At 45.1% G+C, this 24,518-nt stretch overlaps 2 protein-coding genes across 3 annotated transcripts in view; one reads left to right on the top strand and one right to left on the bottom strand.

The window, feature by feature from the left end:
• On the top strand, positions 1 to 20,590 carry SVOPL (SVOP like). The gene is made up of 16 exons (XM_042837579.1): positions 1 to 66; positions 3,418 to 3,523; positions 4,278 to 4,369; positions 5,619 to 5,717; positions 6,459 to 6,530; positions 6,925 to 7,049; positions 9,263 to 9,326; positions 10,824 to 10,949; positions 11,197 to 11,325; positions 12,393 to 12,466; positions 14,937 to 15,139; positions 15,221 to 15,332; positions 15,758 to 15,839; positions 17,912 to 18,001; positions 18,377 to 18,490; positions 20,310 to 20,590. The coding sequence occupies exons 2-16, from the start codon at positions 3,445 to 3,447 to the stop codon at positions 20,319 to 20,321; spliced, it is 1,473 nt and encodes a 490-aa protein (XP_042693513.1). The 5' UTR covers positions 1 to 66; positions 3,418 to 3,444; the 3' UTR covers positions 20,322 to 20,590.
• Positions 20,591 to 20,709: 119 nt separating this feature from the next.
• Positions 20,710 to 24,518, bottom strand: part of TRIM24 (tripartite motif containing 24) — a 58,531-nt gene continuing 54,722 nt past the window's right edge. For both annotated transcript variants that reach the window (XM_042837577.1, XM_042837578.1), the window contains one exon: positions 20,710 to 23,895. In XM_042837577.1, the coding sequence (XP_042693511.1) occupies positions 23,686 to 23,895 (210 nt within the window). In that variant the 3' untranslated portion in view covers positions 20,710 to 23,685. The remainder of the gene's footprint in view (positions 23,896 to 24,518) is intronic.

Consider the following 24,518-nt stretch of genomic DNA (forward strand, 5'->3'; position numbering starts at 1 on the left):
CAGAAGAGAAAGAGGCAGAAGTAAGGGAGGAAAGTTCTGCTCCTCTGTGACCAAGACATTTCAGAGGTAAGAAAACTTCACTCAGAAAAACCCAAAACCTGAGAAAAACAAGAAATCTAGTTGAGCCTTGATTTAAGATTGGGAGTATCTGATCATTCATACTTCATGTCATCTTGCTGCTAGGACCCTGCAGTGGTTTCACTTTACTCCCTTCTGGTGGAGGACTGCTATTTTCCTTGCCAGCAACAGCTTTGGCACTGCTGTTTTTTGGCTCGTGTAGTTACTATTTAGTATTTTCAGTGTGATTTACAAATAGCAGGAAACTCTTCCTCGTGACTCCCCACAGAGCTCTGACAGACATGAGAAGCTTCGTAAGGGCAAGTAGGTCTGCAAGTGTTTGCAATGACTAACCTATGCTCTTTGTAGGAACTCTCAGGAGATTTACCGAAGTCTTACGTGTAAACCTGTCTTTTGGAGACAAATGCTAGAGCAGAGCATACAGTGTCAAGGACTCACCTGAACGCTGGCTTCTCACCTGCTTATGTGCAAGTGAATTTTGCTCAGGCTGCCCCAGTAGTCTGGCCATGAGGCAGATGAAGATATATGGACCTATTTCTGGTAGTACCTGAGGTGCTACAGCAGGTGTCCCACTTGCTCACCCACTGCTGTTTGAGAGCTGTGGAGGTATCCCATAGATGTCATCCTGACACCTCCAGGGGTCTCAGCCACTACAGAGTGTTGGAGGTAGCTGTGCACCCTTGTGCTCGAGCACCTGACCCTTGCTGATGGATCCTGTGTGATAGCATGAGGTTCACCATTTCCTCCCTATTTTTGGAAGAACCTCAGTGCTTCCCATCCTGGTGGCACGTAATCCAGAGCAGTGAGCACCAATCAAATGCTTGAGTGCCTCTCAGCGAATGTTAGCAGAATACTCTAGCTTCAGACTTCCACGGTGCTATGGCTTGCAGTTACAGTCCATCTGGCATGCATGGAGGTGGATCAGAGCCCAATGCTTTCCCTTTGTCCCAGGCATGTCCCAGCCTGGCCTGCTGGGGCCCAGAGCTGTGCACGCTGTGGGCTCTGGAGAGGTACAGTTGTTGAGCCAGGCAGAGTCGTGATAAGGAGACTTACAGAAAGTTATATTTGCAGAATCTAATCATAAAGGATCAGGCAAGGAGAAAAACTGGACCCCAGGTTTCATTTCTGTGAAGCCCTTTGTGTTTCAGCCACACAATGAACTATTATGTCTTCCCGTGGGCTCTTCCAGACACCTTACATGGTTGCTGTTGAGCTGGTTCCAGTTAGAAATGATCTGCAGATGATGGCCAGCATGATCAGCTGCTGGCACCATGTGCTGTTGGCAGCTACCACTGCCTGCGAGTATGGTGCTGAGAGGAAGTAGTGAGCAATATTGTGCACATCCTCTGGGATCCTGGGCTGTAATGATGTATAACTGTAAGGTCAGTGTATCTGACCTACCCAACTGAACTGCTATTAGCCCTTAATGACCTCCTTCTAACTGCACCTCCATACAATGTACCCAACTGGGAGCACTGTAACTGTGCTTTTTATGCTTATGCTGCCCTCTGTCTCAGATGAGATTTTGTACCTTTCATCACCAATGCTCTTGGTCATTTCCAAACTGAGCAATTCTATGATTCTATGACTAGGTGCAATGCTTGCCCTTCTCCAGCCCCATGACTCCTGTGGGGCAGCACTGAACACTTTCTCACCAAGTCCAGCAGCTCTGGATGGAGATCACTGAAGAAGAGGTTTTAAACTAAAGATGAGTTGAGCCCCCCCCCTGCAAGAGTCACTGCATGTTCTCAGCAGGAAAGCTTGGGGGTTAAAGCTTGCTGTGTGCTTAATCCCTCCCATGGGATTAAGATGAGATTTTCTTATCAGGAAAAAAGTCTGTGATCAGACTTAAAGACATAGCATTGGAAACCAGACCCTCTGCAGGAGCAAGCCAGTAGCAATGCAGAGCTTGTTGTTGTTTCTTGCTGCCATAAGTGGATGGGGATTGATGCAGTGGGGTGAGGCAGAGGGCCATATGTCCTGTGGGAAGCAAGGCTGGCAAGGCTGGGCTGGGCAAGGAGCTAGGTGCGTACTTGCCAGGTGTACTATCCTTGGGAAGCCAGGGCTAGGGGAGCAGGCTGGGCAGCCCTGCTGCTGCCACTGGCTCTGCTTCATGCTCTTGCATGCTCTCAAAAACGTGAGCAATTACAGAGTGCAGCACCTCTACAGCTCACTGGGCCCCGGCTCCTAAAAGAGACACTTCCACCTTTGAGAGGGACAACTTACTGTTGATCACTGTCAATTCTTAGCTCTTGGAGATTGTGAAGCATCTTTTGACTTTCTTTGCATGTCCAGGATGGGGAAGCCATTACACAAGCTCTTGCATCTTCTCTCATTCTCTGGACTTTGCATGAAAACAGCCAGAGCAATGCAATGACTGATTTGTCAGCTCAGCTAAGCCGCCTTGTGATGCCAGCAACCCTTAGGCAACTCTACAGGCTTGGGACAGAGTGGCTGGAAAGCTGCATGGAGGAAAAGGAATCTGGGGGTGTAGTGGTCAGCTGTCTGAACATGAGCCAGCAGTGTGCCCAGGTATGCCAAATGGCATTCTGGCCTGTGTCAGAAATACTGCAGCCAGCAGGAGCAGGGAGGTGATCATCTCCCTGTACTCAGCACTGGTGAATCTGCATCTCAAGTGCTGTGCTCAGTTTTAGGCACCTCACTACAAGAAAGACACGGAGGCCCTGGAGTGTGTCCAGAGAAAGACAACAAAGCTGTGAGGGGTCTGGAGCACAAGTCTGATGGCAAGCAGCTGAGGGAGTTGGGGTTGTTCAGTCTGGAGAAGCTCAGGGGAGACGTTGTTGCTCTCTACAGTAACCTGAAAGGAGGTTGTGGCAAGGTAAGGGTTAGCCTCTTCTCCCAGATAACAGTGATAGGACAAGAAGGAATGTTGTGCCAGAGGAGGCTCGGGTTGGATATTAGGAAACAATTTATTCTGAGAAAGAGTGGTGCTGCAGTGGCACAGGCTGCCCAGGGAAGTGGTGGAATCACTTGGAGGTGTTCCAGAACCGTGTGGCACTGAGGGACATGGTCAGCAGGCATGGGCTGATGGTTGGTCAAGGTCATTTTAGAGGTCTTTTCTAACCTTAATGATTCTATGATTCTGTGCATTTCCTACCAAAAACAAACAAACAAAGAAAACAAAAAACAAACAAAAAACAACCAACTTGGAGTAAAGGTCATTTCATACTAGTTCTCTGAAACAAATCTGTGTAAGAGTGTATCCGATTTCTTCCACACCAGCCCAGAAAACTCCTTTCCTGTATGGTTACTAAGGTGGCTTTGTGACCCTCCAGGGGTCCAGAGGTTTCATGATTAAATCCTGTCCTTCTCCAACAGTTACGGTGGATCCCAGTAGCAGCTGAGATGGCCGCTGCACCAAAAGAGGCAGCAAACGTTATTGCCTTGGAGGAAATCCACATGGAGGGACAAGAACCCCCCAAAGGTGTGTTTTGTGTTGGCTGGACCAGAAATGCTGGCCCTCATGAAGCAGGGTAGAGGGAGGCTTCTGGCATTCCAGTTACCTGGACCTCAGACATCAGCTTCATACTCCCTCTCTCCCACTACAGCTGCTAGGCTGCTAGCAGTGGCAGTGGAAGAACTGCTGGTTTTGTTTTTTTTCAGCCACTGTTTTGTGTAAGCGGTGTATTCCTCTGGTAATTCTTTCATTTTTCAACTTCAGTGGAGAAGTATCAAAACAGAAAATGCGGGGAAAAAATTTATGATTTTCTCCTGAAATTCTGTGCAGTCTCAGGATTTGTCCTGAGTTAGTTGGGAGATAAGTGTTCTGATGGAAAAATTTACATAGGTCTGACTTTACTTAAATATGATGTTGAAAGTAGACACTGAAAGCTTTCTGGCAGCTCTATTTATAAATCCATCCCAGCACTGGACTTGCTTTGTCCCTTTAATGGGAGAAAAAATTAGGAAGAAACAACACCGAGCCCAGAGCCCATGGCTGTGCTTACTGCAGTGGCAGTGACTCTTGTGGGTCTGGGGAAGCCCCAAGCCATAGCCCACACCACCCTCACCAGGGCAAGCGAGAATTTCCAGCCTTTCTCCTGGCACAGCCCCATGGTTGCATGTAAAACATTCCCATTTCATAAAACCTGAGGGTGTACTATTTAATAACTGATATATATATATATATATATATATATATATATGTATTGGTGTCTTTCTTTCCCATTTGTGTTCAGGGCAGAAGACATTTACAGTGGAAGAAGCTGTGGAAACCATTGGGTTTGGGAGGTTCCACATTGCACTTTTTCTCATCATGGGAAGCACTGGGGTAAGTGTTTGCAACCAACACCACCAGCCTGATGAAACACTCCCCTCATTTTCTTTATTACTTTGCAATAAAAACTACAAATCACCACAAAAACATATTGCAGCACATTTTTTCCCACATATACCTTCTCAAGCAGGATTCCTGCTTGTGTCAACTTTGACCAAAATCAGCATTGGCCAACTCTGATATTGAACCTGTTTCAAGGCAAAAGCAAACAGGTTGACCCAGGGCATCCTGGCCTGTTCCCTGCCCTGGAGTTCCATCCCTCAACCACAGAGGTTCAGGGTTACCTGGACCAAGTAACCAGGGTTACTTCCCAACTAACGACGTGCGAGGGTGCTGAGTTAACAGTAAAACAGTGGTAAAACACCTGGTTTGGAAACTGGAGCCAGGCTAGGGTGAAGCTGTGATGGGGACATAGCCACAGGATCACCACAGCTGAGGCAGGAAGGTCTGTAACTATGAATGATGGGCTTACTTCTTAACCAAAGCCAGCTGCCAGGAACAAACAGTCAGTAATTTTATTATTTTTTTTTTAATAACAATAATTTTAAGAGATTGTTCTATATGCCCAGATTCACAGACAGGTACTTAAAATAAAAGCAGCTTGCTTTCCAGTACTTTCCATCAGCACATCTGGTTGAAAGTCCTTCCAGACTTTCTGGGTACAAGCTTGCTCTTGACAGTGACCAGAAAGGAGGTTATAGTAGGTAGGTGTCAGCCTCTTCTATCAAGTCATAGAAATAGCATGAGAAATAACGGCCTTAAGTTGCATCAGGGGAGATTCAGGTTGGGTACTAGGAAGTAGTTCCTCTCCAAAAGAGTGGTGCTGCACCATCACGGGCTGCCAGGGAGGTGGTGAAGTTGCCATGCTTGGAGGTATTCAAGAATCATGTAGACATGGCACTGAGGGGACACGATTAGTGGGCATGGTGGAGATGGGTTGGTGGTTGAACTGGATGATCTTAGAGGTCTTTTCCAACCTTAAGGATTATATGATTCTGTACTGTACCTAGATATCCACTCTCTAGGTGCAGCTTCCTTCCATCCTGTCTCCTCTCCCCATCCCCAAGTGGGAATGTCTTGCAGACCACGCTCAGGGCTGAGACCACCAAGGCACCACAGCTTCACAGAGCCTGTTTCAGCATGTGACACCTCCATGACTGCAGGCTTGGCATAGCTAGGGGCCTTTCTCTCATGGGATCCTCACAGCTTCCCTTCTTGTTAATGTATATACTTGTCCCTAAAGGTGGCCGAAGCCATGGAGATCATGCTGATAGCTGTTGTGTCCCCTCTCATCCGATGTGAGTGGCAGCTTCAAGACTGGCAGGTGGCTCTTGTGACAACAGTGAGTGACTCCTCCTCACCATGCAGGTCATCCATCGCACAGGGACTGTACATGGCACCACCCCAGGCTTAACAATGTACATTTCCCAAAGGGCCAAATAAATTCCAAGACCTCCTGTCAGGGACAAGAGCAGTGACACAACTGTAGAAACCAAGAGAACAATATGACATGAGCACACAACCACAACAAGAACTATAATGCCAGTACAGGCTCCTATTTCCTGATTCTTTGGAAATCCCTATAACCCTTTACTTTGAGGACCATGCATGGCTCTGGCAGTGCAATTTGTCTTCTTGTTCATGAAGCATTTAACAGACACTTGATTTGAAGAGCAAAGCAGCCGGATGCTGCTGGGAATGAGTACTCCACAGCTGCTTCCAGTTCTCCATTGTAATGCTATAATGTGGTGGAAAGTACAGCAATAATAGCAGAGTGGCACAATCCTAGGCTGCTGCAAAAAGGAACAAGCCCAAATGCATCAGCTGTAGATTCAGAAACAAGTGAAGAAAAACTACTTACCACTAAAAGGCCTCTAGTATGCAAGGATCTCCAGCAAGACACCCTCATTGCCTCTGACAACCCTTAAATGAGGTCTGGGAAGGGATGGATCCTGACTCTACCCGTTCAGGTCACTCAGGTGCACTGCATGTACCTGAGTTCCCCCTGGGTTAGCTCTGCCTTCCCACCAGATGCTCAATCATTGTTCCAGGTTGTGACTTAGCATTTCTACTACATCCATAGATGGTGTTTTTTGGCTACATGGTCTTCAGCATAGTGCTTGGGCTCCTGGCTGACCGATATGGCCGCTGGAAGGTAAGTGGGTTCAGGGGCTGTATGTATTCTTCCTGAGCCCTCTGACAAGACAAATACAGGACCTGCTATTGTCTGTCCCCTTTATCTCTTTGCTGTGCAGTGTCCTAGTAACACTGCTGCCAGGAGGAGTTGGCACATGGGGCACAAAACCCTTCCAATATACCTGAGCTTCTAGAAGCCAGGAAGCTGCTACTCCCATGAAAGAATGATGGGCTGCACAAAAACAAACTTCATGGTGCCCATTCATGGCACTTTTCTTTCCCCTTGAGCTCAGGGCTAAGCCGGTCTCTCTCTTACCTTGCACCCTGGCCTCTGAAAACCTTCAAAATATTTGTTGTGCTGTCCCATACAGAGAGGACCCTAGACTATATTACCCTAATTTTGTCCTTTGCAGATTCTGCTGCTCTCCTTCCTCTGGGGAGCCTATTTCTCCCTGCTGACCTCATTTGCCCCCTCCTACATCTGGTTCGTCTTCCTGAGGACCATGGTGGGAGGTGGTGTATCAGGCCACGCACAAGGGTAAGGCCATGCTTCATGCCTTATGGCAAGGACAAGGACAAACTAGCCTTCATGGGGAGGTTAGCAGCTTTTTCCTACTCTGGTGGGAGCTGTTGGGGGTCAGAAGAGCACAAAGTAGGAGGGGAGGAGGGGAGAGTCCTGAAGCACAGAAAGTCAGGTTTTTGAATGTGTTATTTTCTTTGCGGATAAGGGGGAAATGTAATGAAAGCAAATGATTCTGAATCATCTGCAGTCAAAGGGAAGGAACAGGCAGGCAATATTTGGTGCTTGGTCCCCACTGCTTATCCTAGATCGTCTTTATTTAAGACTGTTTCTATAAAGTGAGAGTATGGCTCTGCTTTTCTTCCTCCAAGGAGGCATCCAGGGGCCCAGAGATCCCACAGCTCATTTTGGCTGACCTTGGCAGAGCGCCCAGTGCCTCGTGCACTGAGCCTGATAAGCTGAGGCTGCGCAGAAACCTGGAGGAGACAGCCAGGAAGGGGCCTCTGAGGGGGCTGGAAGTGCAAGGGAGAGCAAATTCTCACATTGCCTTAAAGCAAAATGCTGTCCTGTTCTTTCATTGGGTTGTTGTCCGTCTACCTAAATTGCAGTTCCCAAGGACTCCTCAGCCCTGGGATAGTGGAATGGGCTGGTTTGCATTAAGCCAATGTCAGAGGTCTTATTAAGCACATATATTATAAAAACAATTAGACAGGTAACAGATGAGCAAAGACTGCTTCCTTGTAAAAAGGTCACAACAATTCTGTTTAGAGTAGCAAATTCTTCTTGAACTGATGTAAAACCTTCCCACTTAAATTAAACTTTTTGCCTTGTCAGGGTGAAATTGTGGAGATGTGGGAGGGAAGGAAAAGATCACTGTACTAAATGCCACCTCACTAGAAGGCTGACAAAATAAGTGATTTATTTTGACTCTGTCAGGGAAACACATGCAATATTTCAGCATATTCTGTAGTTCCTCATAGCCTGTGTTGAAATTCAGGGCAAGAAGCTGTGGGCTCTCCAGGAAGTGAGACAGTGACCTCCTATAGCAAACCTCTGGTGGCCTCTTCTTCACCTCCCTTTGAGACTCTGTGAAGACTTGTTTGAATGCACAATTTTTTTTTTCAAACCCACTGCCTGTGCAGGACAGCACAAATCAGCTTGCACTGACTAAAAAAGCCCTTTATCAAAGCAGAGTATGGGAGGCTGGTACTGCTAGAGGCCAGGACAGGGCAAAGCAGTCAGGAGGAACTTGCAGTTCCTCCCTTCATTGGTGTTGCATATTTTATAAGGCACCTCAACTGCTGAGATGATGGAAAGGGTCAGTGTGGGTCTCTACACCAGTGATGGTGTTGCTGATTTTAAATTTCCCAAAACACATTCAAAAAACTAAGTGTTTAGAGAGGAGACATTGCTTTATTTCTGTGCAGAGTGCAAGGTGAGACATCCCCACAAATCAAGTTCCCTAAGTCTTCACATTGGCTTCTATTTAAGTCACGAGTTTTCATTATATACCTACCTTATACATAAGTCACTTATGTACCCATTGCATGTTATTACAGAATGTTAGAATCATTTGAGTTGGAAGGGACCCTTAAAGGTCATCTAGTCCAACTCTCCTGCAATGAACAGGAACATCTACAGCTCAATCAGGGTGCTCAGAGCCCCATTCAACCTGACCTTGGGGGTTTCCACAGGTGGACATCCACTAGCTTTCTTGACAATCTGTGCCAGTGCTTCACCACCCACTTATTCAATGGTATTATGCAACTACAAGTTTATATTAACATATTTGAGTTTTCTGTGCTTGTGCAGAAGTCTTTAGTTGTTGTTTAGGAGGTATCCCACTACTGACTTCATACATGGCTGTGTTTTCTAAGGACCAATCTCTACTGAACTGTTACTGTCTTGGACGTGTGCCTCTATTTCAAGGATGTCTGTTCTTACTGTTCTTATTTGTGAAAATCTTGAAGAGGAACATCAAGTCTCAGGAGGGATGTTCACCATAGATAAGCAGGACATCTGCAACCTAAAAGCAGAACTTTAACCTTCAAGAAATACCTCAATCAGAGAGAAATATCAAATAATTAGTTTCGATACATCAGTGGAAAAAGGGTGGTCCCTCTGTCTCCAGGCATCCACGCTGGATGATGGCTGAGCCGGACAAATTGTTCTTTGATTGGTACAGAAATCATTGTTGTCTCTGTCATTTGCCTTGTTCTTCTTTTCGTTAGGCTTATCATAAAAACAGAATTTCTGCCTACCAAGTACCGAGGATACATGCTGCCCTTATCTCAGGTAAGAATGGGCATATTACTGTTTCTTCTCATTTGTATTCCCAGCAGAATTGCTGTGCTGCTGTTTGGAAGGCAGATCTCCAGCAAGCCAGAATATCCGCATTTATCATGGGTTGAGTGAGTGCCTCCTGTACCATGGAGCACATGCTGTGCATTATTAAGGATCCACACAGACAGCTGTGTGCAGAAGAGAAGCTATTTCTTCTCTCTTAATTGGATCATCCCAACACTGTGGGGGGACTTTGAGTGACAGCTGACATCCGCCCTTTTTGTTACCTTCTGATAACTGTGCTGCCTGCCTTAATGGGGTCGGTGCCAGTGGGCTGTCACTCAGGCTGCAGCAAGAGTGTCTGTTTTCTCCACTGGGAAGTGGAATGCAGTAGTCAGTGAGGGGCTACTCGAGGCAAAGAGTGCTTATGGCTTCTCCTGCACTCATCTCATCTCCCATTGGAGTGTATCAGGCTCTCTCCAGCATTCACAGCAAGAAAAATGTTTGTGCAAGCATGAACCAAAAGGAAAGTGGGCTGAGGAGGGGTCTCTGATCAGGGCAACTCAACATCTCCAGCTGGGTTGTGTTGGGATCTCACATAAGGTAAATGCAAGCCATTGGGACTGAATTGTGGTAATTATGTGTGATTAATGAGATGGCTCCTGGATGAGGTCCTGGGCTGTGCCTTGCCTCAGTTAGGCCTGAGATGTGCTGGAAGGGCTGTGACCATCCTTCCAACATGACTGGGGTGGGCCCTTCCTCTAATTTCTACCAGGAGAACTTTATGCGTGCACACATGATCTGTGAAGACCTCACTGAAATCATTAATGCATCTGGCTGTTGAAACGAAAATGTTGGTATACAGTCTTGGTGGAAGGGGTAATTTGCTTTTCATTACTGTATATGATCCCAGGGATTTATTACCAAAGTGCCTCCAGAAGATCAGATATATAAAAAGGGACAGTCTTGCATCTCTCTCCACGAATGTATTGTTTCTGCCCATAGATTACTCATGAACTTGCTGTGGCTTGTGGCTTGTGCTGCTGGAGCTTCTTTGTATGGTGCCCCGAAAGGGGCTCTTCTCCTGATGGTAACAAGAGAACCTGCAGATTTGGGGCCAGGTTCCCCATTGGTACAACTTGGAATTGAGTCCACTGGAAGCCCACCAACCTCCAACAGTGGAAATCTGTCCCCGTTTTGCCTTTGGTACTTATACGTCTGCTGCATCCCCAGAGAGGTTCAAATGAGAAAATTCACAGGCATGAGTGTTAGCAGAGATGTGAATGGAAGGACTAAAGAGGCTTTAAGTACAATGGCAACTACATGTTACCTGTTTTTGTCCAGAGCTAATTAAGACTGTTCTCAGACATCCCTCCCCAGACTCTGATCTGTACTTTTCTCTTTCCTTCATCCCAAACTCATCTTTGCAGACAGCAAGGGAAGGGATGAAAATAAACAAATTTTTGACATGTGTTCAAGCCTTTTAACCCTTCTGTTTCCCTTGGAAAGGCGTTCTGGTTGGCAGGATCCTTGTTGATCATTGGCCTGGCATCAGTGGTGAACCCAACCGTTGGCTGGCGGTGGCTGATCAGAATCGCCTCCATTCCTGGAATCATTCTCATCATGGTATTCAAGGTAGGGAGAGCCTCTCCTCACCTCCCACAGCCACTGACCTGGCATCTCCCCAGTCACCAAGAGGCATCACCCTTCATCTTCTCAGCCAACTGCAGCTTCCCTGGGGGACAGCTGGAGAGAACATCACAAGGAATGACTCGTAACCTTGCACTGATCTTGTCAGGCTCCTGGGCAGGATAGGGGATGTGGACAGCACAGGCTGCTAGGCAAGAGGCAGGAGGGCTTTCTAATACTGCTCCACTTTCAGTTCATACCTGAGTCAGCACGTTACAATGTGTCCACGGGGAATAACGCGGCTGCCTTGGCCACGCTGCAGAGGATAGCCAAGATGAACCGGGCAGCGATGCCAGAGGGAGTGCTGCAGGAACCTCCCAAGGTAAGCTCAGCCTGCAGCATTGCCTCGCTCCATTATCCTGTCCCATCCCATCCCACCTCATCTCATCTTGGCTCGGCCCCTCTTATCCCATCCCATCTTGACTCATCCCATCCCGCCCCTGGTCCACCGGGCACAAGGATGTGAGCAAGGTCACCAAGCACATTTCACTCCACATCTCTCCCTCACAATGCCTGGCTTCCTTCCCAGCTATTGGCAGTGGTTATGAAGAGGCCATTTTACTCTGGGAAAGACAATAATCTTGGCTTCCAAAAAGGAATCAGATTTTCCACTTTTTTTTTTTCCCCATGATCTTCATTTTCACAGGATGAATATCATGCTGAGAAAAGATTTGCTGCTTTTAACACAAAAAGGGCTCCAGACAAAGTGCTTCTTTCCACCACTGCCTGCTCTCAGGATGTCTGCAGCACCACAGGACCCTGGTCCTGCCCATTGGGGTGTACCTGAGGGCTGTGGCCATAGGACAAGACCCTTCTGCTGGTCCCAGTGCCTTCCCCAACCACCAGTTCCACCTCTTCCAAGCAACTTGGGAGCTGAACACTTACATTGTCCAGGGCCCAGCTCTTTTAAGTACCTTTCCTGGACCTTTTTGCTGCTTATTCAGTCCCACAGGCACCAAGCATTGTCCTCAGCAATTCATGCAAGATGGTGCCATTGTACTGGAATTAATTAGGATTAAGGCTTCCCCGTCTTTTAATTGAAATTATGTAAGGGAACCACATTGGCTTCACATAGGGTTTTGCTTAGACATGCACCCTTCCAGGCTTCACCAATAATGAATAAAACATAGAAAGGCAATCCCATACCTGTCCCTGTGAACTTGAAGGGGTGTGTGGGGTGCTCTCTTCTCCCCCCTCTTTGCTTTGCAGCATGACCTCCCACAGCCATCTTCTGAAAAGGGGCTTCCTTTCTGAAGGGTGCAGTGCTATCTGTCCATCCATCCATGCCAGGAGATGGCCAGGGCAAAAGCACTGAGGCCTGGGCACCAGCTGCTGCCACAAAGCATTTGCCCTGATGTGAAAGGTGCCTTTCTACCAAATTATTTGCAGAAAAGAAGAGGAAGATTCAAAGACCTCCTCCACCCCAAGTACTTAAGAACCACTCTGCAGATATGGATCATATGGTAAAGAGTGTTTCATCTATATATTTATTTATTTGTTTGTTTATTCATCTTGTTTATCATTCCCTCAGGACTGGTTGGCTTGGTCTACCCAGTGTGAGCACGGTGGTGCCCTCAGTTTGCTTTCACTCCTTGTTGCCAGTTTGTTCATTCTGAGAGAAGATACATGCACTGCCCTCAGTGATAGAGGGCTCACACAGAAAACCAATGACTGGTACTGGTGCCATTGGCTGGGAAAATGTAAGATTGCAAAGAGATGGGCTTCATCTGCCTTGTTCCCTGTAGATGTATGCACGGGTAATATATGTTTCATTGACTTTGCTGGCTGGAATGGATATGTTTGAATAATGGGTCCGTGGGAACTCATTGACCAAAATCTTGCTAAACCAGGCCTTGAATATTTTATGTTTTTCCCATCAACTTGCAGGACTATTATGAAATCTCTTCTTGTTTCTTAATCCTTCTTTCTCTCCTGCTCACCCAGGAGGCACTGGTGTGTTCTCAGGTTTGTGTCCCTGCCTCTTTGTGCGCTCAGCATTCCCATGTCCACAGGCAGCTCATTTTGCAGCCCACACTCTGCAACTTGTTTCCGAAACTGCCAGCGGGGATTAAAAAAAAAAAAAGTGAAAATTACTTCTCAGCCTGCTTATGATGAGGCGTATGCTGAATTATTTGATAATGACACAGTGAGGCTGCCACTACCAGTGCCCTGTTGTTGGCAGCAAGCCTGAGTGTGGTGTGAGCCTCTCCAGCTGGTGAGAACTCCTTTGGAAAATTGCTGTACAGAAAGAATGGGGAATAAGACATCCAGACAGCTCCTACATTTGAGCTGTAAGAACTGGGGTCTGGTTTAGTGGTTTGCTGCAGGAAAGGGCAATATGGAAATGCCTCCACCTACATACAAGTGATCAACGGTGCTATCTTCTGCATGATACAGCACTGCTACTTCCCAGTCTGGAAGTATCAGGAGGTTGGGTGAATGCTGGACAGCACATAGAATCATAGAATGTCCTGGGTTGAAAAGGACCACAATGATCATCCAGTTTCAACCCCCTGCTCTGTGCAGGGTCGCCAACCACCAGACCAGGCTGCCCAGAGCCACATCCAGCCTGACCTTGAATGCCTCCAGGGATGGGGCATCCACAGCCTCCTTGGGCAACCTGTTCCAGTGTGTCACCACACTCTGTGTGGAAAAACTTCCTCCTAATATCTAACCTAAGCCTCCCCTGTCTCCATTTAAGACCATCCCTCCTCATCCTATCACTATCCACCCCCGTAAACAGCTGTTCCTCTTCCTGTTTATAAACTCCCTTCAAGTACTGGAAGGCCACAATGAGGTCTCCCCGGTGCCTTCTTTTCTCCAAGCTAAACAAGCCCAGTTCCCTCAACCTTTCCTCATAGGAGAGGTGCTCCAGCCTATTCCCAGCTAGATCACTGCATTTCTTGCCCAGAGGCAGCAGTGCTTAGTGGTGCAACAGTCTACAATCAGCTCTGAAGGAGGAGCTGAGGCATGCAGGAGCATTTTCCTCTGTTAAAACTGGAGTGAGAAGGAGGCAGTGTCAGCAGTGAGCATCTGGCCAGTACAGCAGTGTTATTGTCAGAAAGGATGTCAGTGTGTTAAGACTTACAAGCAAGCTCTTGGCATTAAACTTTTAATGAAAGGTTGTAGATTTCATGGCTTCTTCACTCATCCTTTCCTTTCTTGGAGTAAAACAGAAATGATAGGAAGGAGAAAAAGCCATGCACACATGCAGCATTGCATGGGTGAGCTTCATAATATCACAGAATCATTAAGGCTGAAAAAGACCTCTAAGATCATCTAGTCCAACCATCAGCTTATCCCCACCATGCCCACTGACCACGTCTCTCAGTGCCACATCCACACGGCTCTTGTGACATTGGCTCCACCACCTCCCTGGGCAGCCTGTGACAGTGCAGTACCACCCTTTCTGAGAAGAAATATTTTTAATATCCACTGTGAACCTCCACTGGTGCAACTTGAGGCCATTAACTTTTGTTTTGTTGCTGTGAGCTGGGGGAAGAGGCCAACCTCCACCTCACCACAACTTCCTTTCAGATAGTTGCAGAGAGCAGTAAGGTCTGCCCTGAGGCTCCTCTTCTCCAGACTGAACAACATCAGTTCCCTCAGCGGCTCCTCATCAGGGGGCTTAGCAGTGCTGTCTCCTGCTGCACAGCACAAACCAGTCTTAATGGTCAAGCACACAGCGAGCTGGGAGCTGGGATGGACTCCTCCATGGAAGAAGTGCATGGACAGAGGTGGCAGTGCTTTGCTGTGTGCTGGGTGACTGCTCATTTGGTGGGTGTCATCAGGCTCACGGTGATAGATGAGGGTGCCAGTCGTGCATCACCGTGGCACTGGTGTGTACAGGGGGTTCCTAGGGCACCCCAAACCTGCTGCATTCCAGTGCCATTTTCCTTGCCTTCCCCACCCACACCACACTCCTCCCTACAGGCTTGGCATAGCTTTTGCTTACTACGGAGTCATCTTGGCCAGTGCTGAGCTGCTGGAGCGGGACCTGGGCTGCACCTCAAGGACACCTCTGAGCGAGAACCCTGGCCCTGTCTCGGAGGAGGGCCGCAGCCCCTGTTACTGCCGCCCCTTTGGCCCTTCTGCCTACCAGACCATGATCATCAGCACCGCGGGGGAGATCGCATGTAACCTCCTCTCCCCTTCTTGTGCTCACTGCAGGACTGAGAGCCCTAACACCTAACATTATGATCTCTTTTCTGTCTCAGTAAATCCCCTGAACATTCTCGGCATCAACTTCCTCGGCAGGCGCCTGAGCCTGTGCATCACCATGGGATGTACGGCACTGTTCTTTCTTCTCCTCAACATCTGCACATCCAGGTAACTGCTCGCTTCCACCAGAGCCGTAGTCATTGAACTAACCTGGGGAAATTCCTAAGAAGGGCCCCATTCGAGATGGCAGAGGTAGACATCTCCTGAAGCCCGTAAATGAGCCCCTGTCAGGAGGGTTATAGCTGCTCACTTAGGTACCAACTGCTTTGTTGCTGTTATTATCATAATTTCCAGTTTTTTCTGCCTTATGTCTAGCCTGAGCATGGCTAGCTAGAGATCTGCTTGCAGTTTCTTTATAGCAGTAGCAAACATGCACTGTCAATGGACTAAAAAAAACCCACTACACTTGCCAACAACCAACTTTCCCTTACTTGTAAAGCTTGTAAAAGCCTTAGCATAGTGAAAGCCTACCAGGCTGTGTCTCTGTCACTGTTCAGTGACACTAATGCTTTGTTTCACACTGCTTCTTTTAGTGCAGGCGTGACTGGCTTTCTCTTCATGCTGCGAGCCTTGGTTTCAGCAAACTTCAACACCATCTACATTTACACTGCAGAGGTGGGTCCTGCTGAAGGTATTTGGAATCACAGCAGCATTAAGATTGGAAAAGACCTCTAAGATAACTGAAAATCCTAACACCAGCCCATCACACCATGCTCACTAACCTCAGTGCCATGTACTTGAAGTGCCACAGCACTTGAGCCTGCTCTGGGGCATGGAAGCCCATTAGCCAGGAATGCTGTTGTATGCATTGACCAGCTAAGAGTCAGCTTCCCTGAACTGAGCATCTCTGGCTTCCTGACCACTCTGTTTTCATAAGTGAGATCAGAAAACTAGCTGAAGGTGACAAGAGCAGCCAGGAAAGGAGTGCCCTGCTGGGTCACTAGTTGGTCACTACTACTAAATGTTATTTCTGAGGATGTTATACACAATCACCTTCCAAAAATCTCCGTTCTCTCTCAGTCCCGTTGAAGTTAGACAACAGACTACCACTGAAAGGAACCTTTTCCAGCACTTACGGCTGGCGATTGTAGCTAGTATAAAAGTTTTTTACATGTATATGCTCAACTAATGGAAATTATTGTGTTGTGTCTGCAAATAGTTTTAACCAATCAGAGAGCATCTCCTTCACACATCTTCAGAATGATTAGTCCTGTGGGTTACTTACACGTTGCTTTTGTATAAAAACAGAGTTGTGTGGAATTTAGTTTCTTCCTTTTAAGACTGAGTGGTAAGTGGTAAGAAGCTGATAGCAGTAGTTAGCTTGGTTGACCTGATAGTGTGCCATACTTCTTTTTATAGCACACTATTTTTAAGCATGTACCAGACTTTACTAAATACCAGCTTTTAAATAGTCCAGAATTGGATGCTGTTGATGTGAAAACTATTGCTGAAATAGCCATACTGTAAACCACAAATACACAAGATTTAATCAATGATCAAAACCAAACTCGGAAAAAACTCTTTCCAGACACATCCCAGACTTTTCTAGAACTACATCACATCCTCTTGGCCCAGCCTTTTTTAAACAAACGCTTAAATGACAACACTTGCTAAAATCTACTGACATGAATGGGACTTAAATTAAGCAAAGCATAGGGTTAGGATGTTTTCTGTCAGGATTTTCCCACAGCACTGAAACAAAGCATATACTCAAGTGTTTTACTGACATGGGTGTCAGGGAGATGTGAAAAATACACAAAGCACATTAGGACACCAAGCTGTGTGACGTGGCTGGCATGCCCGGGGGACAAGATGCCATTCAATGTGACCTCAACAGACTTGAGCAGTGGGCCCAGCTGAACCTCATGAGGTTCAACAAAGGCAAGTGCAATCAATGTCTTGCACCAGGGTCATGGAAACCCTCACTACCAGTACAAGCTGGGGGATGTAAGGATAGAGCAGAGCCCTACAACGTCTGTTGTGATAGGACAAAGGGAAATGATTTCAAACTAAAAGAGGAGAGATTTAGATTGGACATAAGGAAGTTTTTACAGTAAGTGAGACACTAGAACAGGTTGCCTGGAGAGGTGGTAGATATCCAGTCAAGGCCAGGCTGGAGGGCCTCTGAGCACCCTGATCAAGCTGTAGATTCATGGCAGGGGAGTTGGACTAGATGAACTTTAAAATTCCCTTCCAACTCAAATGAATATATAATTCTATTTCTCTAAGCCTGGATGTTTCCTATCAGGATTTCCCTTTCTTTTTCCTCCTTCTAAACAAAGGTGCCGTTGATGTAAGTAAGTAGGCTGTCTTGAAGGCTGCAGACAATCTCTTTTTCTCCTGCTTTCCAGACACATAGTCAGGCAATTTAAATTGAATTCTCTCTTTAGCACCAAGCCTATGGTCTGTGACTTTGGCCTGAGCAGCCCAGTGCAGACGAAGGAAAGGAGTCTGTGTATATGTTGCCTTCAACTTCTACTTTGGACATGAAATGGCAGAATTGCGATGGAATGAATGAGATGCAAAGGAATCTTTAAATCTTTTTGCATCTTCTCCCGCTGACTGCTTTTGATAATGCAAGGGTCTACATGAGGAAAGTAAGAAAATAAAAAAAAAGGGGGGTGGAATGAGAACACATATCACTGATGATTGTTGCATTAATCTGATTTCTTTCTAACCTGCGTCAGGTTTATCCCACCACAATGCGAGCCTTGGGGATGGGAACCAGTGGGTCACTGTGCCGTGTTGGAGCTATGGTGGCACCATTCATATCACAAGTAAGAGCACTGTTGACAATGCCGGTAAGACTTGAGTCAAACATTACCATCAAATACACAGGGATGCCCATGAAGTTAATAGAAAAGGGGGAGGCATTCAATCTCGGTGTCTGGTTTGCTTTTTCAAACTGATTTGTTCTTTATCTGATATTTATGCAGAGCACTTGGACAGTCTTTGCCAGACGTGGATCTTGCTATTATTTGCTGCTTTCTGAAAACTTATAGATTTCACGAGTGGCATTTTCTGGATGTTGCTGAGTCCCCCAGGCATTTGCAACGCATTGCCCACTCTCTAATTTCTAATTAACTGGTGGGCTCCCACAGCATTGAACAGATGTTTGAACTGTTTCTTTCTTTCATTCTTTTAATCTGCAGGTTCTTATGAGTGCATCTTTCCTTGGGGCCCTGTGTCTTTTCTCATCTGTGTGTGTTGTGTGTGCAATCTCTGCCTTCACGCTACCCATTGAGACCAAGGGCAGGGCACTGCAGGTTTGTATGGACTCTCCAGGAGCTTCTCCTTGTCTACAAGCTACCTAGAAACAGTAAATCTTGATTCAGCCAGAAAGGAAACCAAAATCTTCTCAGGGTTCATAAGCCAAAACAAGAACTGAGAGATAAACAGAGGAAGGTGCTGTCATAACAACTGAAAGCACTGTTACCCCAGTTGCCTAAATTCATTTCTCATAGAAGAACAGGAATGCCTGCCCTAGCTCTAGCTCCCTCACTACAGCATATTAGCTTAAATTAGTGCAAGCCCTTCTTTGCTATCTCTGGTCTCCATCTGAAGTTGCTGCACCTATTCTCCTCTGCTGCAGGCAGAGAAGATAACAGCTAACAATTAACACCTTAAAGTACTAAAGCCACTTTGACACCAAATTCAAGTCAAAAGCCCTTGCTCCATCAGCCCATTAACCTAAACCCTATGGCTAGTGTTTCCTGTAAGGCTCTAGAGGCAGTGAGACAAAACAAGCCCAAAGATCAAGAAGGAAAGTCAGTTATAGGCAATTTAGCTGTAAGGCCATGGGAATTTTCGTGTCATAGAGGAGGCATGTCCTCTTCCTGCATGGTCTTCTGCAGTCTCACCCATACAAGCCAGAAAATCATAGGATTGATAATCCAGACTCTGTAGCAGCCTAGGGCCAGACAGATGTTTGATTAACCTGATATCAGATTCAGGACCAGACTAAAAAAATTGTATACAAACACGTACATACACACATCATACATGTATACACACACACAAGTTCATTGGGCCGCATCTTAGGCTTCCACAAGGTGCATGGGACAGTTAGCCTTAGGGTTTTTGAGAAAGCAATTTATTAATAATGGACTGCTTCTTTTTTAAAAATAAGGACTACTGTTTATGATGTTTTAAAACATCTATATGCAAATCTGTAAAAGATTGGAAAAAATACACAAATTTAAGAAAGGAAGTGGAAAAAGCAACTTCTTCCTTCGTGCAGAACTATTTGTGTACCAGGAAAAGCTGGCATCAGATCTACTATTCAACTTGCAAATGATCCTCTAGTCTGCCTTTCAGAGATCACTGTGTGTGCAAAGCCATACAGGCATTGCTGAACGGTGGCTATTGGACATACTGTCCAAGGGTGTCACACAGCAGTCATTCAATTCATGTAATAATTTAAGTGCATAACACGGCAACATTCAGTCCTATGGCTCCAGACAATTGATGCATGTCTCAATATCAGGTTCAAACAAAACAACTGAATGAATCTTGTGGAATCTAAAATGAAATGTAAAAAGCATACAGACCCACAGTCTGGCTGGCATTGTCCTCAATGAGTGAGGAGCTGCGACCATCAGGGTTCCCTACTGGGACAGATACGATTCACTGGCGACACTGGACCAGGTGCGCTTGCAGCCCAGGAAACCAACCATATCCTGGGTTGCACCAAAAGATGAGTGGCCAGCAGGGTGAGAAAAGAAAAACAGAAGATTCAAAAGCTGTGGATGCCCCCTCTTTGAAAGCATTCAGTCAGGGTGGATGGGGCCCTGGGCAACCTGATCTAGCACAAGGCATCTCTGCCCTTGCAACCAGCTGATCTTTAAATCCCCTTCCAACCCAAACCATTCCTTGATTCTAATCTCTATCTACACCTATTTCAGTTTATTAGGACAGCATCAGTTTATTCTTAAAGTAGCTACAGGAATTGTCAATCAGAGGCAAAATATTTTGGACACATATTCAAATGGATATTATTTTCCCTCTGTATTCATTTCTGCTGTTTTTCATGTGCATTCTGTTAATTTTATGGTTTTTGTGTCGCTTTTTTTTCCCCTCTCTTAGCAAGTAAAATGAAAGCGTTTGATGTTGGATTGGGTACAAAAGAAAAAGAAACCTTTGGAATCCATCATTTCCTGTGAGCCACATTTGATGTTGATTGCTTCTCCATACCATTTCCATTATATAAAAATGGAACTGATCAGTGTAAGAGCTATGATTTGCATAGACCAAGGGTAGCTTCCTCAAGTAGATTCCCCTTCTTATGGTTCAATAAAAATGTTTTCTATCCATGTCATGAAGAAAGACTCTTTGCTAGTGCTATTTCTAATGCCACACACACACACACATACACACACACACACACACACACACACACACACACACACAAAAAAAAGGAATGAAAAACATCATCCCTAATTGATTAAATGGACAAAGAAGAAAAAAATACACAAGGACAACAGGATTTTTGCCATAGCAGCTTGGGAGGATGCAGTACTTACTTTTAAAAAACAAAAGAACCAATGTTTGAGGAATGCTATTATCTCACCTGCATCAAAAGCTAAGTTTAACATCTCAAATGTCACTGCAGTGGTAATTTCAGAAGGTCCTTAGGGTGACATTTAAAACCACAAGATGAAAGCTGAGTCAGATTTTTTCCCCACGGATTATTTAAACAGAGACAAGATCAAACAGATCACTGAAAAAGTTGTCTTGTCCTTGTGCCTGATGGTAGCATCCAAATGAGGTTCTCAGGAAGCATCTGGTAAACAGGTTAGCAAATTGAAGTTCTTTGGTGACCTGTTTTAATCCCTTTCTGTACTGAGGCATTTGTGATGCTGCAGGCTGACAGAGCTTTCCCAATCCATCTTGTTTACTCTGGCTTGCCATCTTAAAGCACACACATCACTTGCCCATTCAAATCTAACCGTTTCAACTGTCAGCTTCCATGTCTCCACAGTTGATGCAAGACTCAGCCAAGTCATTGGCTGGCCATCAGTATTACTGACTTATTGGACAAGTGGCACCTGCATTGTTTATCACAATCTCTTCCTCCAACCTAGTAAAGAACTGTGTAAAACAAGTCTATTTTTTTTTTTTTTCTTTCCCTTTTTACATTTTTCCTATGTATACACAACTGGTTCTCAATGACAACAGGAAATGGACTGATGTAAGGTAATTCCTTTTAGCTTCTGTCCCACCTCCATCACGGGAGATGTCTGTTTTGATCTATAGTGCTGCAGATTCTATGAACTGTTGCAGTACTAGAAGAAAAATGTCCGAATGAAAAACAGACTGCAGAATAGTCTTATACTCTTAACCACATTCCCCAACAAAACATACTGTGACTTGTGAGGGGGGGGTTCTTTCTGAATAAGCTATTTTCAATTTGTTCCACTGTTGCTGTACAATTATTTCAAAAAGTTTTCACTGTTACGAGGGGAGAATCAAAAGAAGAGAAAGCAGCAACTGGACTGCAAGAGTACATTAATTTTCCTCTCCAGTATCTCTCACTGAGAGAACAACTTGTAGATGAAGCTACATAGATGTCAAACTTCACCTCTAACTGCACCAAGCATTCTATGAAACTTCTGCTTGCAGCTTCAGGTCTAGAGAAACATTCATCAGCTTTCTCTGGAAGCATAGCTAACTTGACTTGTTACAGAAGTCCTAGATACCCATTAGATGCTGCAGTGACAGAGCCTCTCATTTCTTAACTCTGTGCTTCTGCAGCACAGTGTTGTGCCTGTTATGTTAAAATGGTCTCCCTCACCATCCTGTTCAGCTCCTTCACTTTCACTTCTCGTTTTTTCCTGGAACTCTGGGATGGTAGAGCTCCTGCTGCAAGCAACTCCCTTCAGGCAATTAAAAATAATAATTTTAAAAGGATAAATTAATAGTTACTCTAGGAAGCTCAATACCCAGTCAAACCATCACAGCACTTCAAAAGCTGTATTGACTGTCAAAGGCCAGCTGCAAGCACAGCTGAGTGTTCTTTTGAAATGTCCACAGCATTTAAATATGCAGGGCCACTCTAGGATAAAGGCAGGTGAACAGCTTCAGAAGGTAAAAGAAAAAGATGTGCCCTTTTGCTGAGGGTATATGTACACAGCAGGGAAGAACAAGCAGCACTTCTGTTTAGGCTTGCGAGGATCTATCTGTAGCACCCATATTAGTGCTACATAACAAGTAAAAAGCAGGTCTGTGTAAACACAGATGTCTTCATAAATCCATCTGCAAAACTCTGGTGCAAATCAGCTCAATTTATCCAAGAGATTGTCTGCTCTTCCTAAAAAAAAGACAGTTTTCACTTAAGATGACATACGTGAAGAGTATAAGCCAATAGCTGAGGCAATCATAGACAGGTACTTTCAATCTGCCATTGCTGAATGCAGAAACAGCCATCTACATTGTTATCAGCACTTCTGGAAAGCAGAAAAAAAAGTAAATCCCAACATCGTTTGTCTTTAGTTTCTGGTGATTTTAACAAGGACAGATGAAGGTTCAAGGAACTGGATCTTTTTTTTTTCCTAAAGCCCTCCCCTCTCCTTTACACTTGTTAATTTAACACTGGCTGCATTCCCACAATAATATTTAGAAATTTGGAAAAACAATAAGATCTTGTGGACAGAAAAGACACTTTTCTTTGCCCCCTAAACTTACCAAAAAGCTTGATAGTTGCAAACAAATGCTCTTTCCCTTGAGTCTTCCCCTCTAACATTGAAGTCCATTAAACAGAAGTACATCAAACTTGTGAGGCACCTTTTAAACAACATAGTGTATAGGAATAGCACTGTTTCTTGCTGACTGTGGGAAAGTGGTACACAAAACGAAGCACCACGTCCTTTCCTTTCTCTATTAAAAACTCTCAAATTCCTTTTTTTCTTTAAGTTATTTTTAATACGCTCTCCCTCACATTTTAAAATTAACCAATAACTTCTTTAGGGGCAACTACACTTTCATTGTATCAGTCAGTATTGCAGGACAACAATATTACAACATCTGTTTTCATGGCTTGTGTTAAATACAGTACAAAGAAACCAAATCATGGCCAGCCACATGCCTTTGGTAAAATTAAATGTCTGGTGAGATCACATTTTCTTCAAACTCAGAAAACCATATGTTGAACCTATGTAACATCTTAAAGTTCAGTTCTATACAAACCTCTTTTCTTCTTCAAAGTAAAGTTAAACAGCTGTCATCCCATACAAATCACAGTTTCTGCGCAGTTCCAGAAGTATGCTGCAAACTTGGAACTTCAAGGAAGCTCTCTGCAGCTCTGGATCTCCCCTGGAATTGTGTTTCAGATAAGGGGTAGAAAGGGGTAGAAAGTCAAGTAAATGTCCACAGACCTCCAGGTCAAAGCAGTCACGACTCTTCCCCTTGCAACAACTGTCAGTGATAAATACCCTTCGTTTTTAAAAAACGTTCCACATGCGACTCATTTCAGCAACTGACGGTCTTCTCCTTTGAGACGTTTTTTCCGAGGCTGTACAATGTCATCATCTGAGTCATCACTAAGTTCTGCATTATCTTTTTCACTCTGGCAGTTAGATTGTACAGGGAACTTCCTTCCAGGATAAAGGCTCTTTAGTAGTTCTTCAAAGTATGCTTCAAGCTTCATGCCGGCATCAGCCACTTCTGAATCAGGCTGTTGGGTGAATTAACAACATCAACACATCATGAAATAGCTTTATACTCGTGTTCTTCAGGTGCTCTTACAAGCTACAAAAGTCAAACAGCATTGAGAATATATATAGGTATGTCTCAAGGCTGCTAAGAGAACGGCTACACGAAATGCTGTAATTTTTCTAGGTTACAGACCTAGCTCTAATTATGGCAAAAATATTACTAGTAATGGACAATGACTGCATCTCAGAAGACCAGGCAGTCCTGAAGTCATTCATACCCACCATAGCTGACCTGTCTCCTGAAGTGGAGGTCACCATAGCAGTAAGTATACCCAGCAACTGCCCTGGATGAGAACCTAAGTGAAGACACTTAGAGAAACCTAATTTTCATTGTTAACTCTCTCTCTTTTTGTCCACTCAGTATCTGCACCCCCTTTTCAGCAAATGTTTCCTTACAAACAGTGAGGGTTTAGACAACAGTCTAAGTCATTTAGTCTCAGGGTAAATAAGGGTAAGACTTCTGAGAATGAAAATTCCAACGAATTTGAGATATAATGCAAGGAGGATTAAACCAAGTTTCCAGTCAAATGCCCACCACTAATATCCGTGATGAACAATCATTTTCTCCTTACCTGCTTTCCTG

Source organism: Centrocercus urophasianus, unplaced genomic scaffold (genome assembly GCF_019232065.1).
Source record: "Centrocercus urophasianus isolate 14NV4802_14NV808 unplaced genomic scaffold, USGS_Curo_1.0 seq_73, whole genome shotgun sequence".
Classification (NCBI taxonomy): Eukaryota; Metazoa; Chordata; class Aves; order Galliformes; family Phasianidae; genus Centrocercus; species Centrocercus urophasianus.

Coding starts and splice junctions, on each gene's coding strand:
- SVOPL (XM_042837579.1), top strand. CDS start 3,445: ATGGCCGCTGCACCAAAAGAGGCAGCAAACGTTATTGCCTTGGAGGAA. Junction 4,370..5,618: donor TCATCATGGGAAGCACTGGG/GTAAGTGTTTGC, acceptor TTGTCCCTAAAG/GTGGCCGAAGCCATGGAGAT. Junction 10,950..11,196: donor TTCTCATCATGGTATTCAAG/GTAGGGAGAGCC, acceptor CTCCACTTTCAG/TTCATACCTGAGTCAGCACG.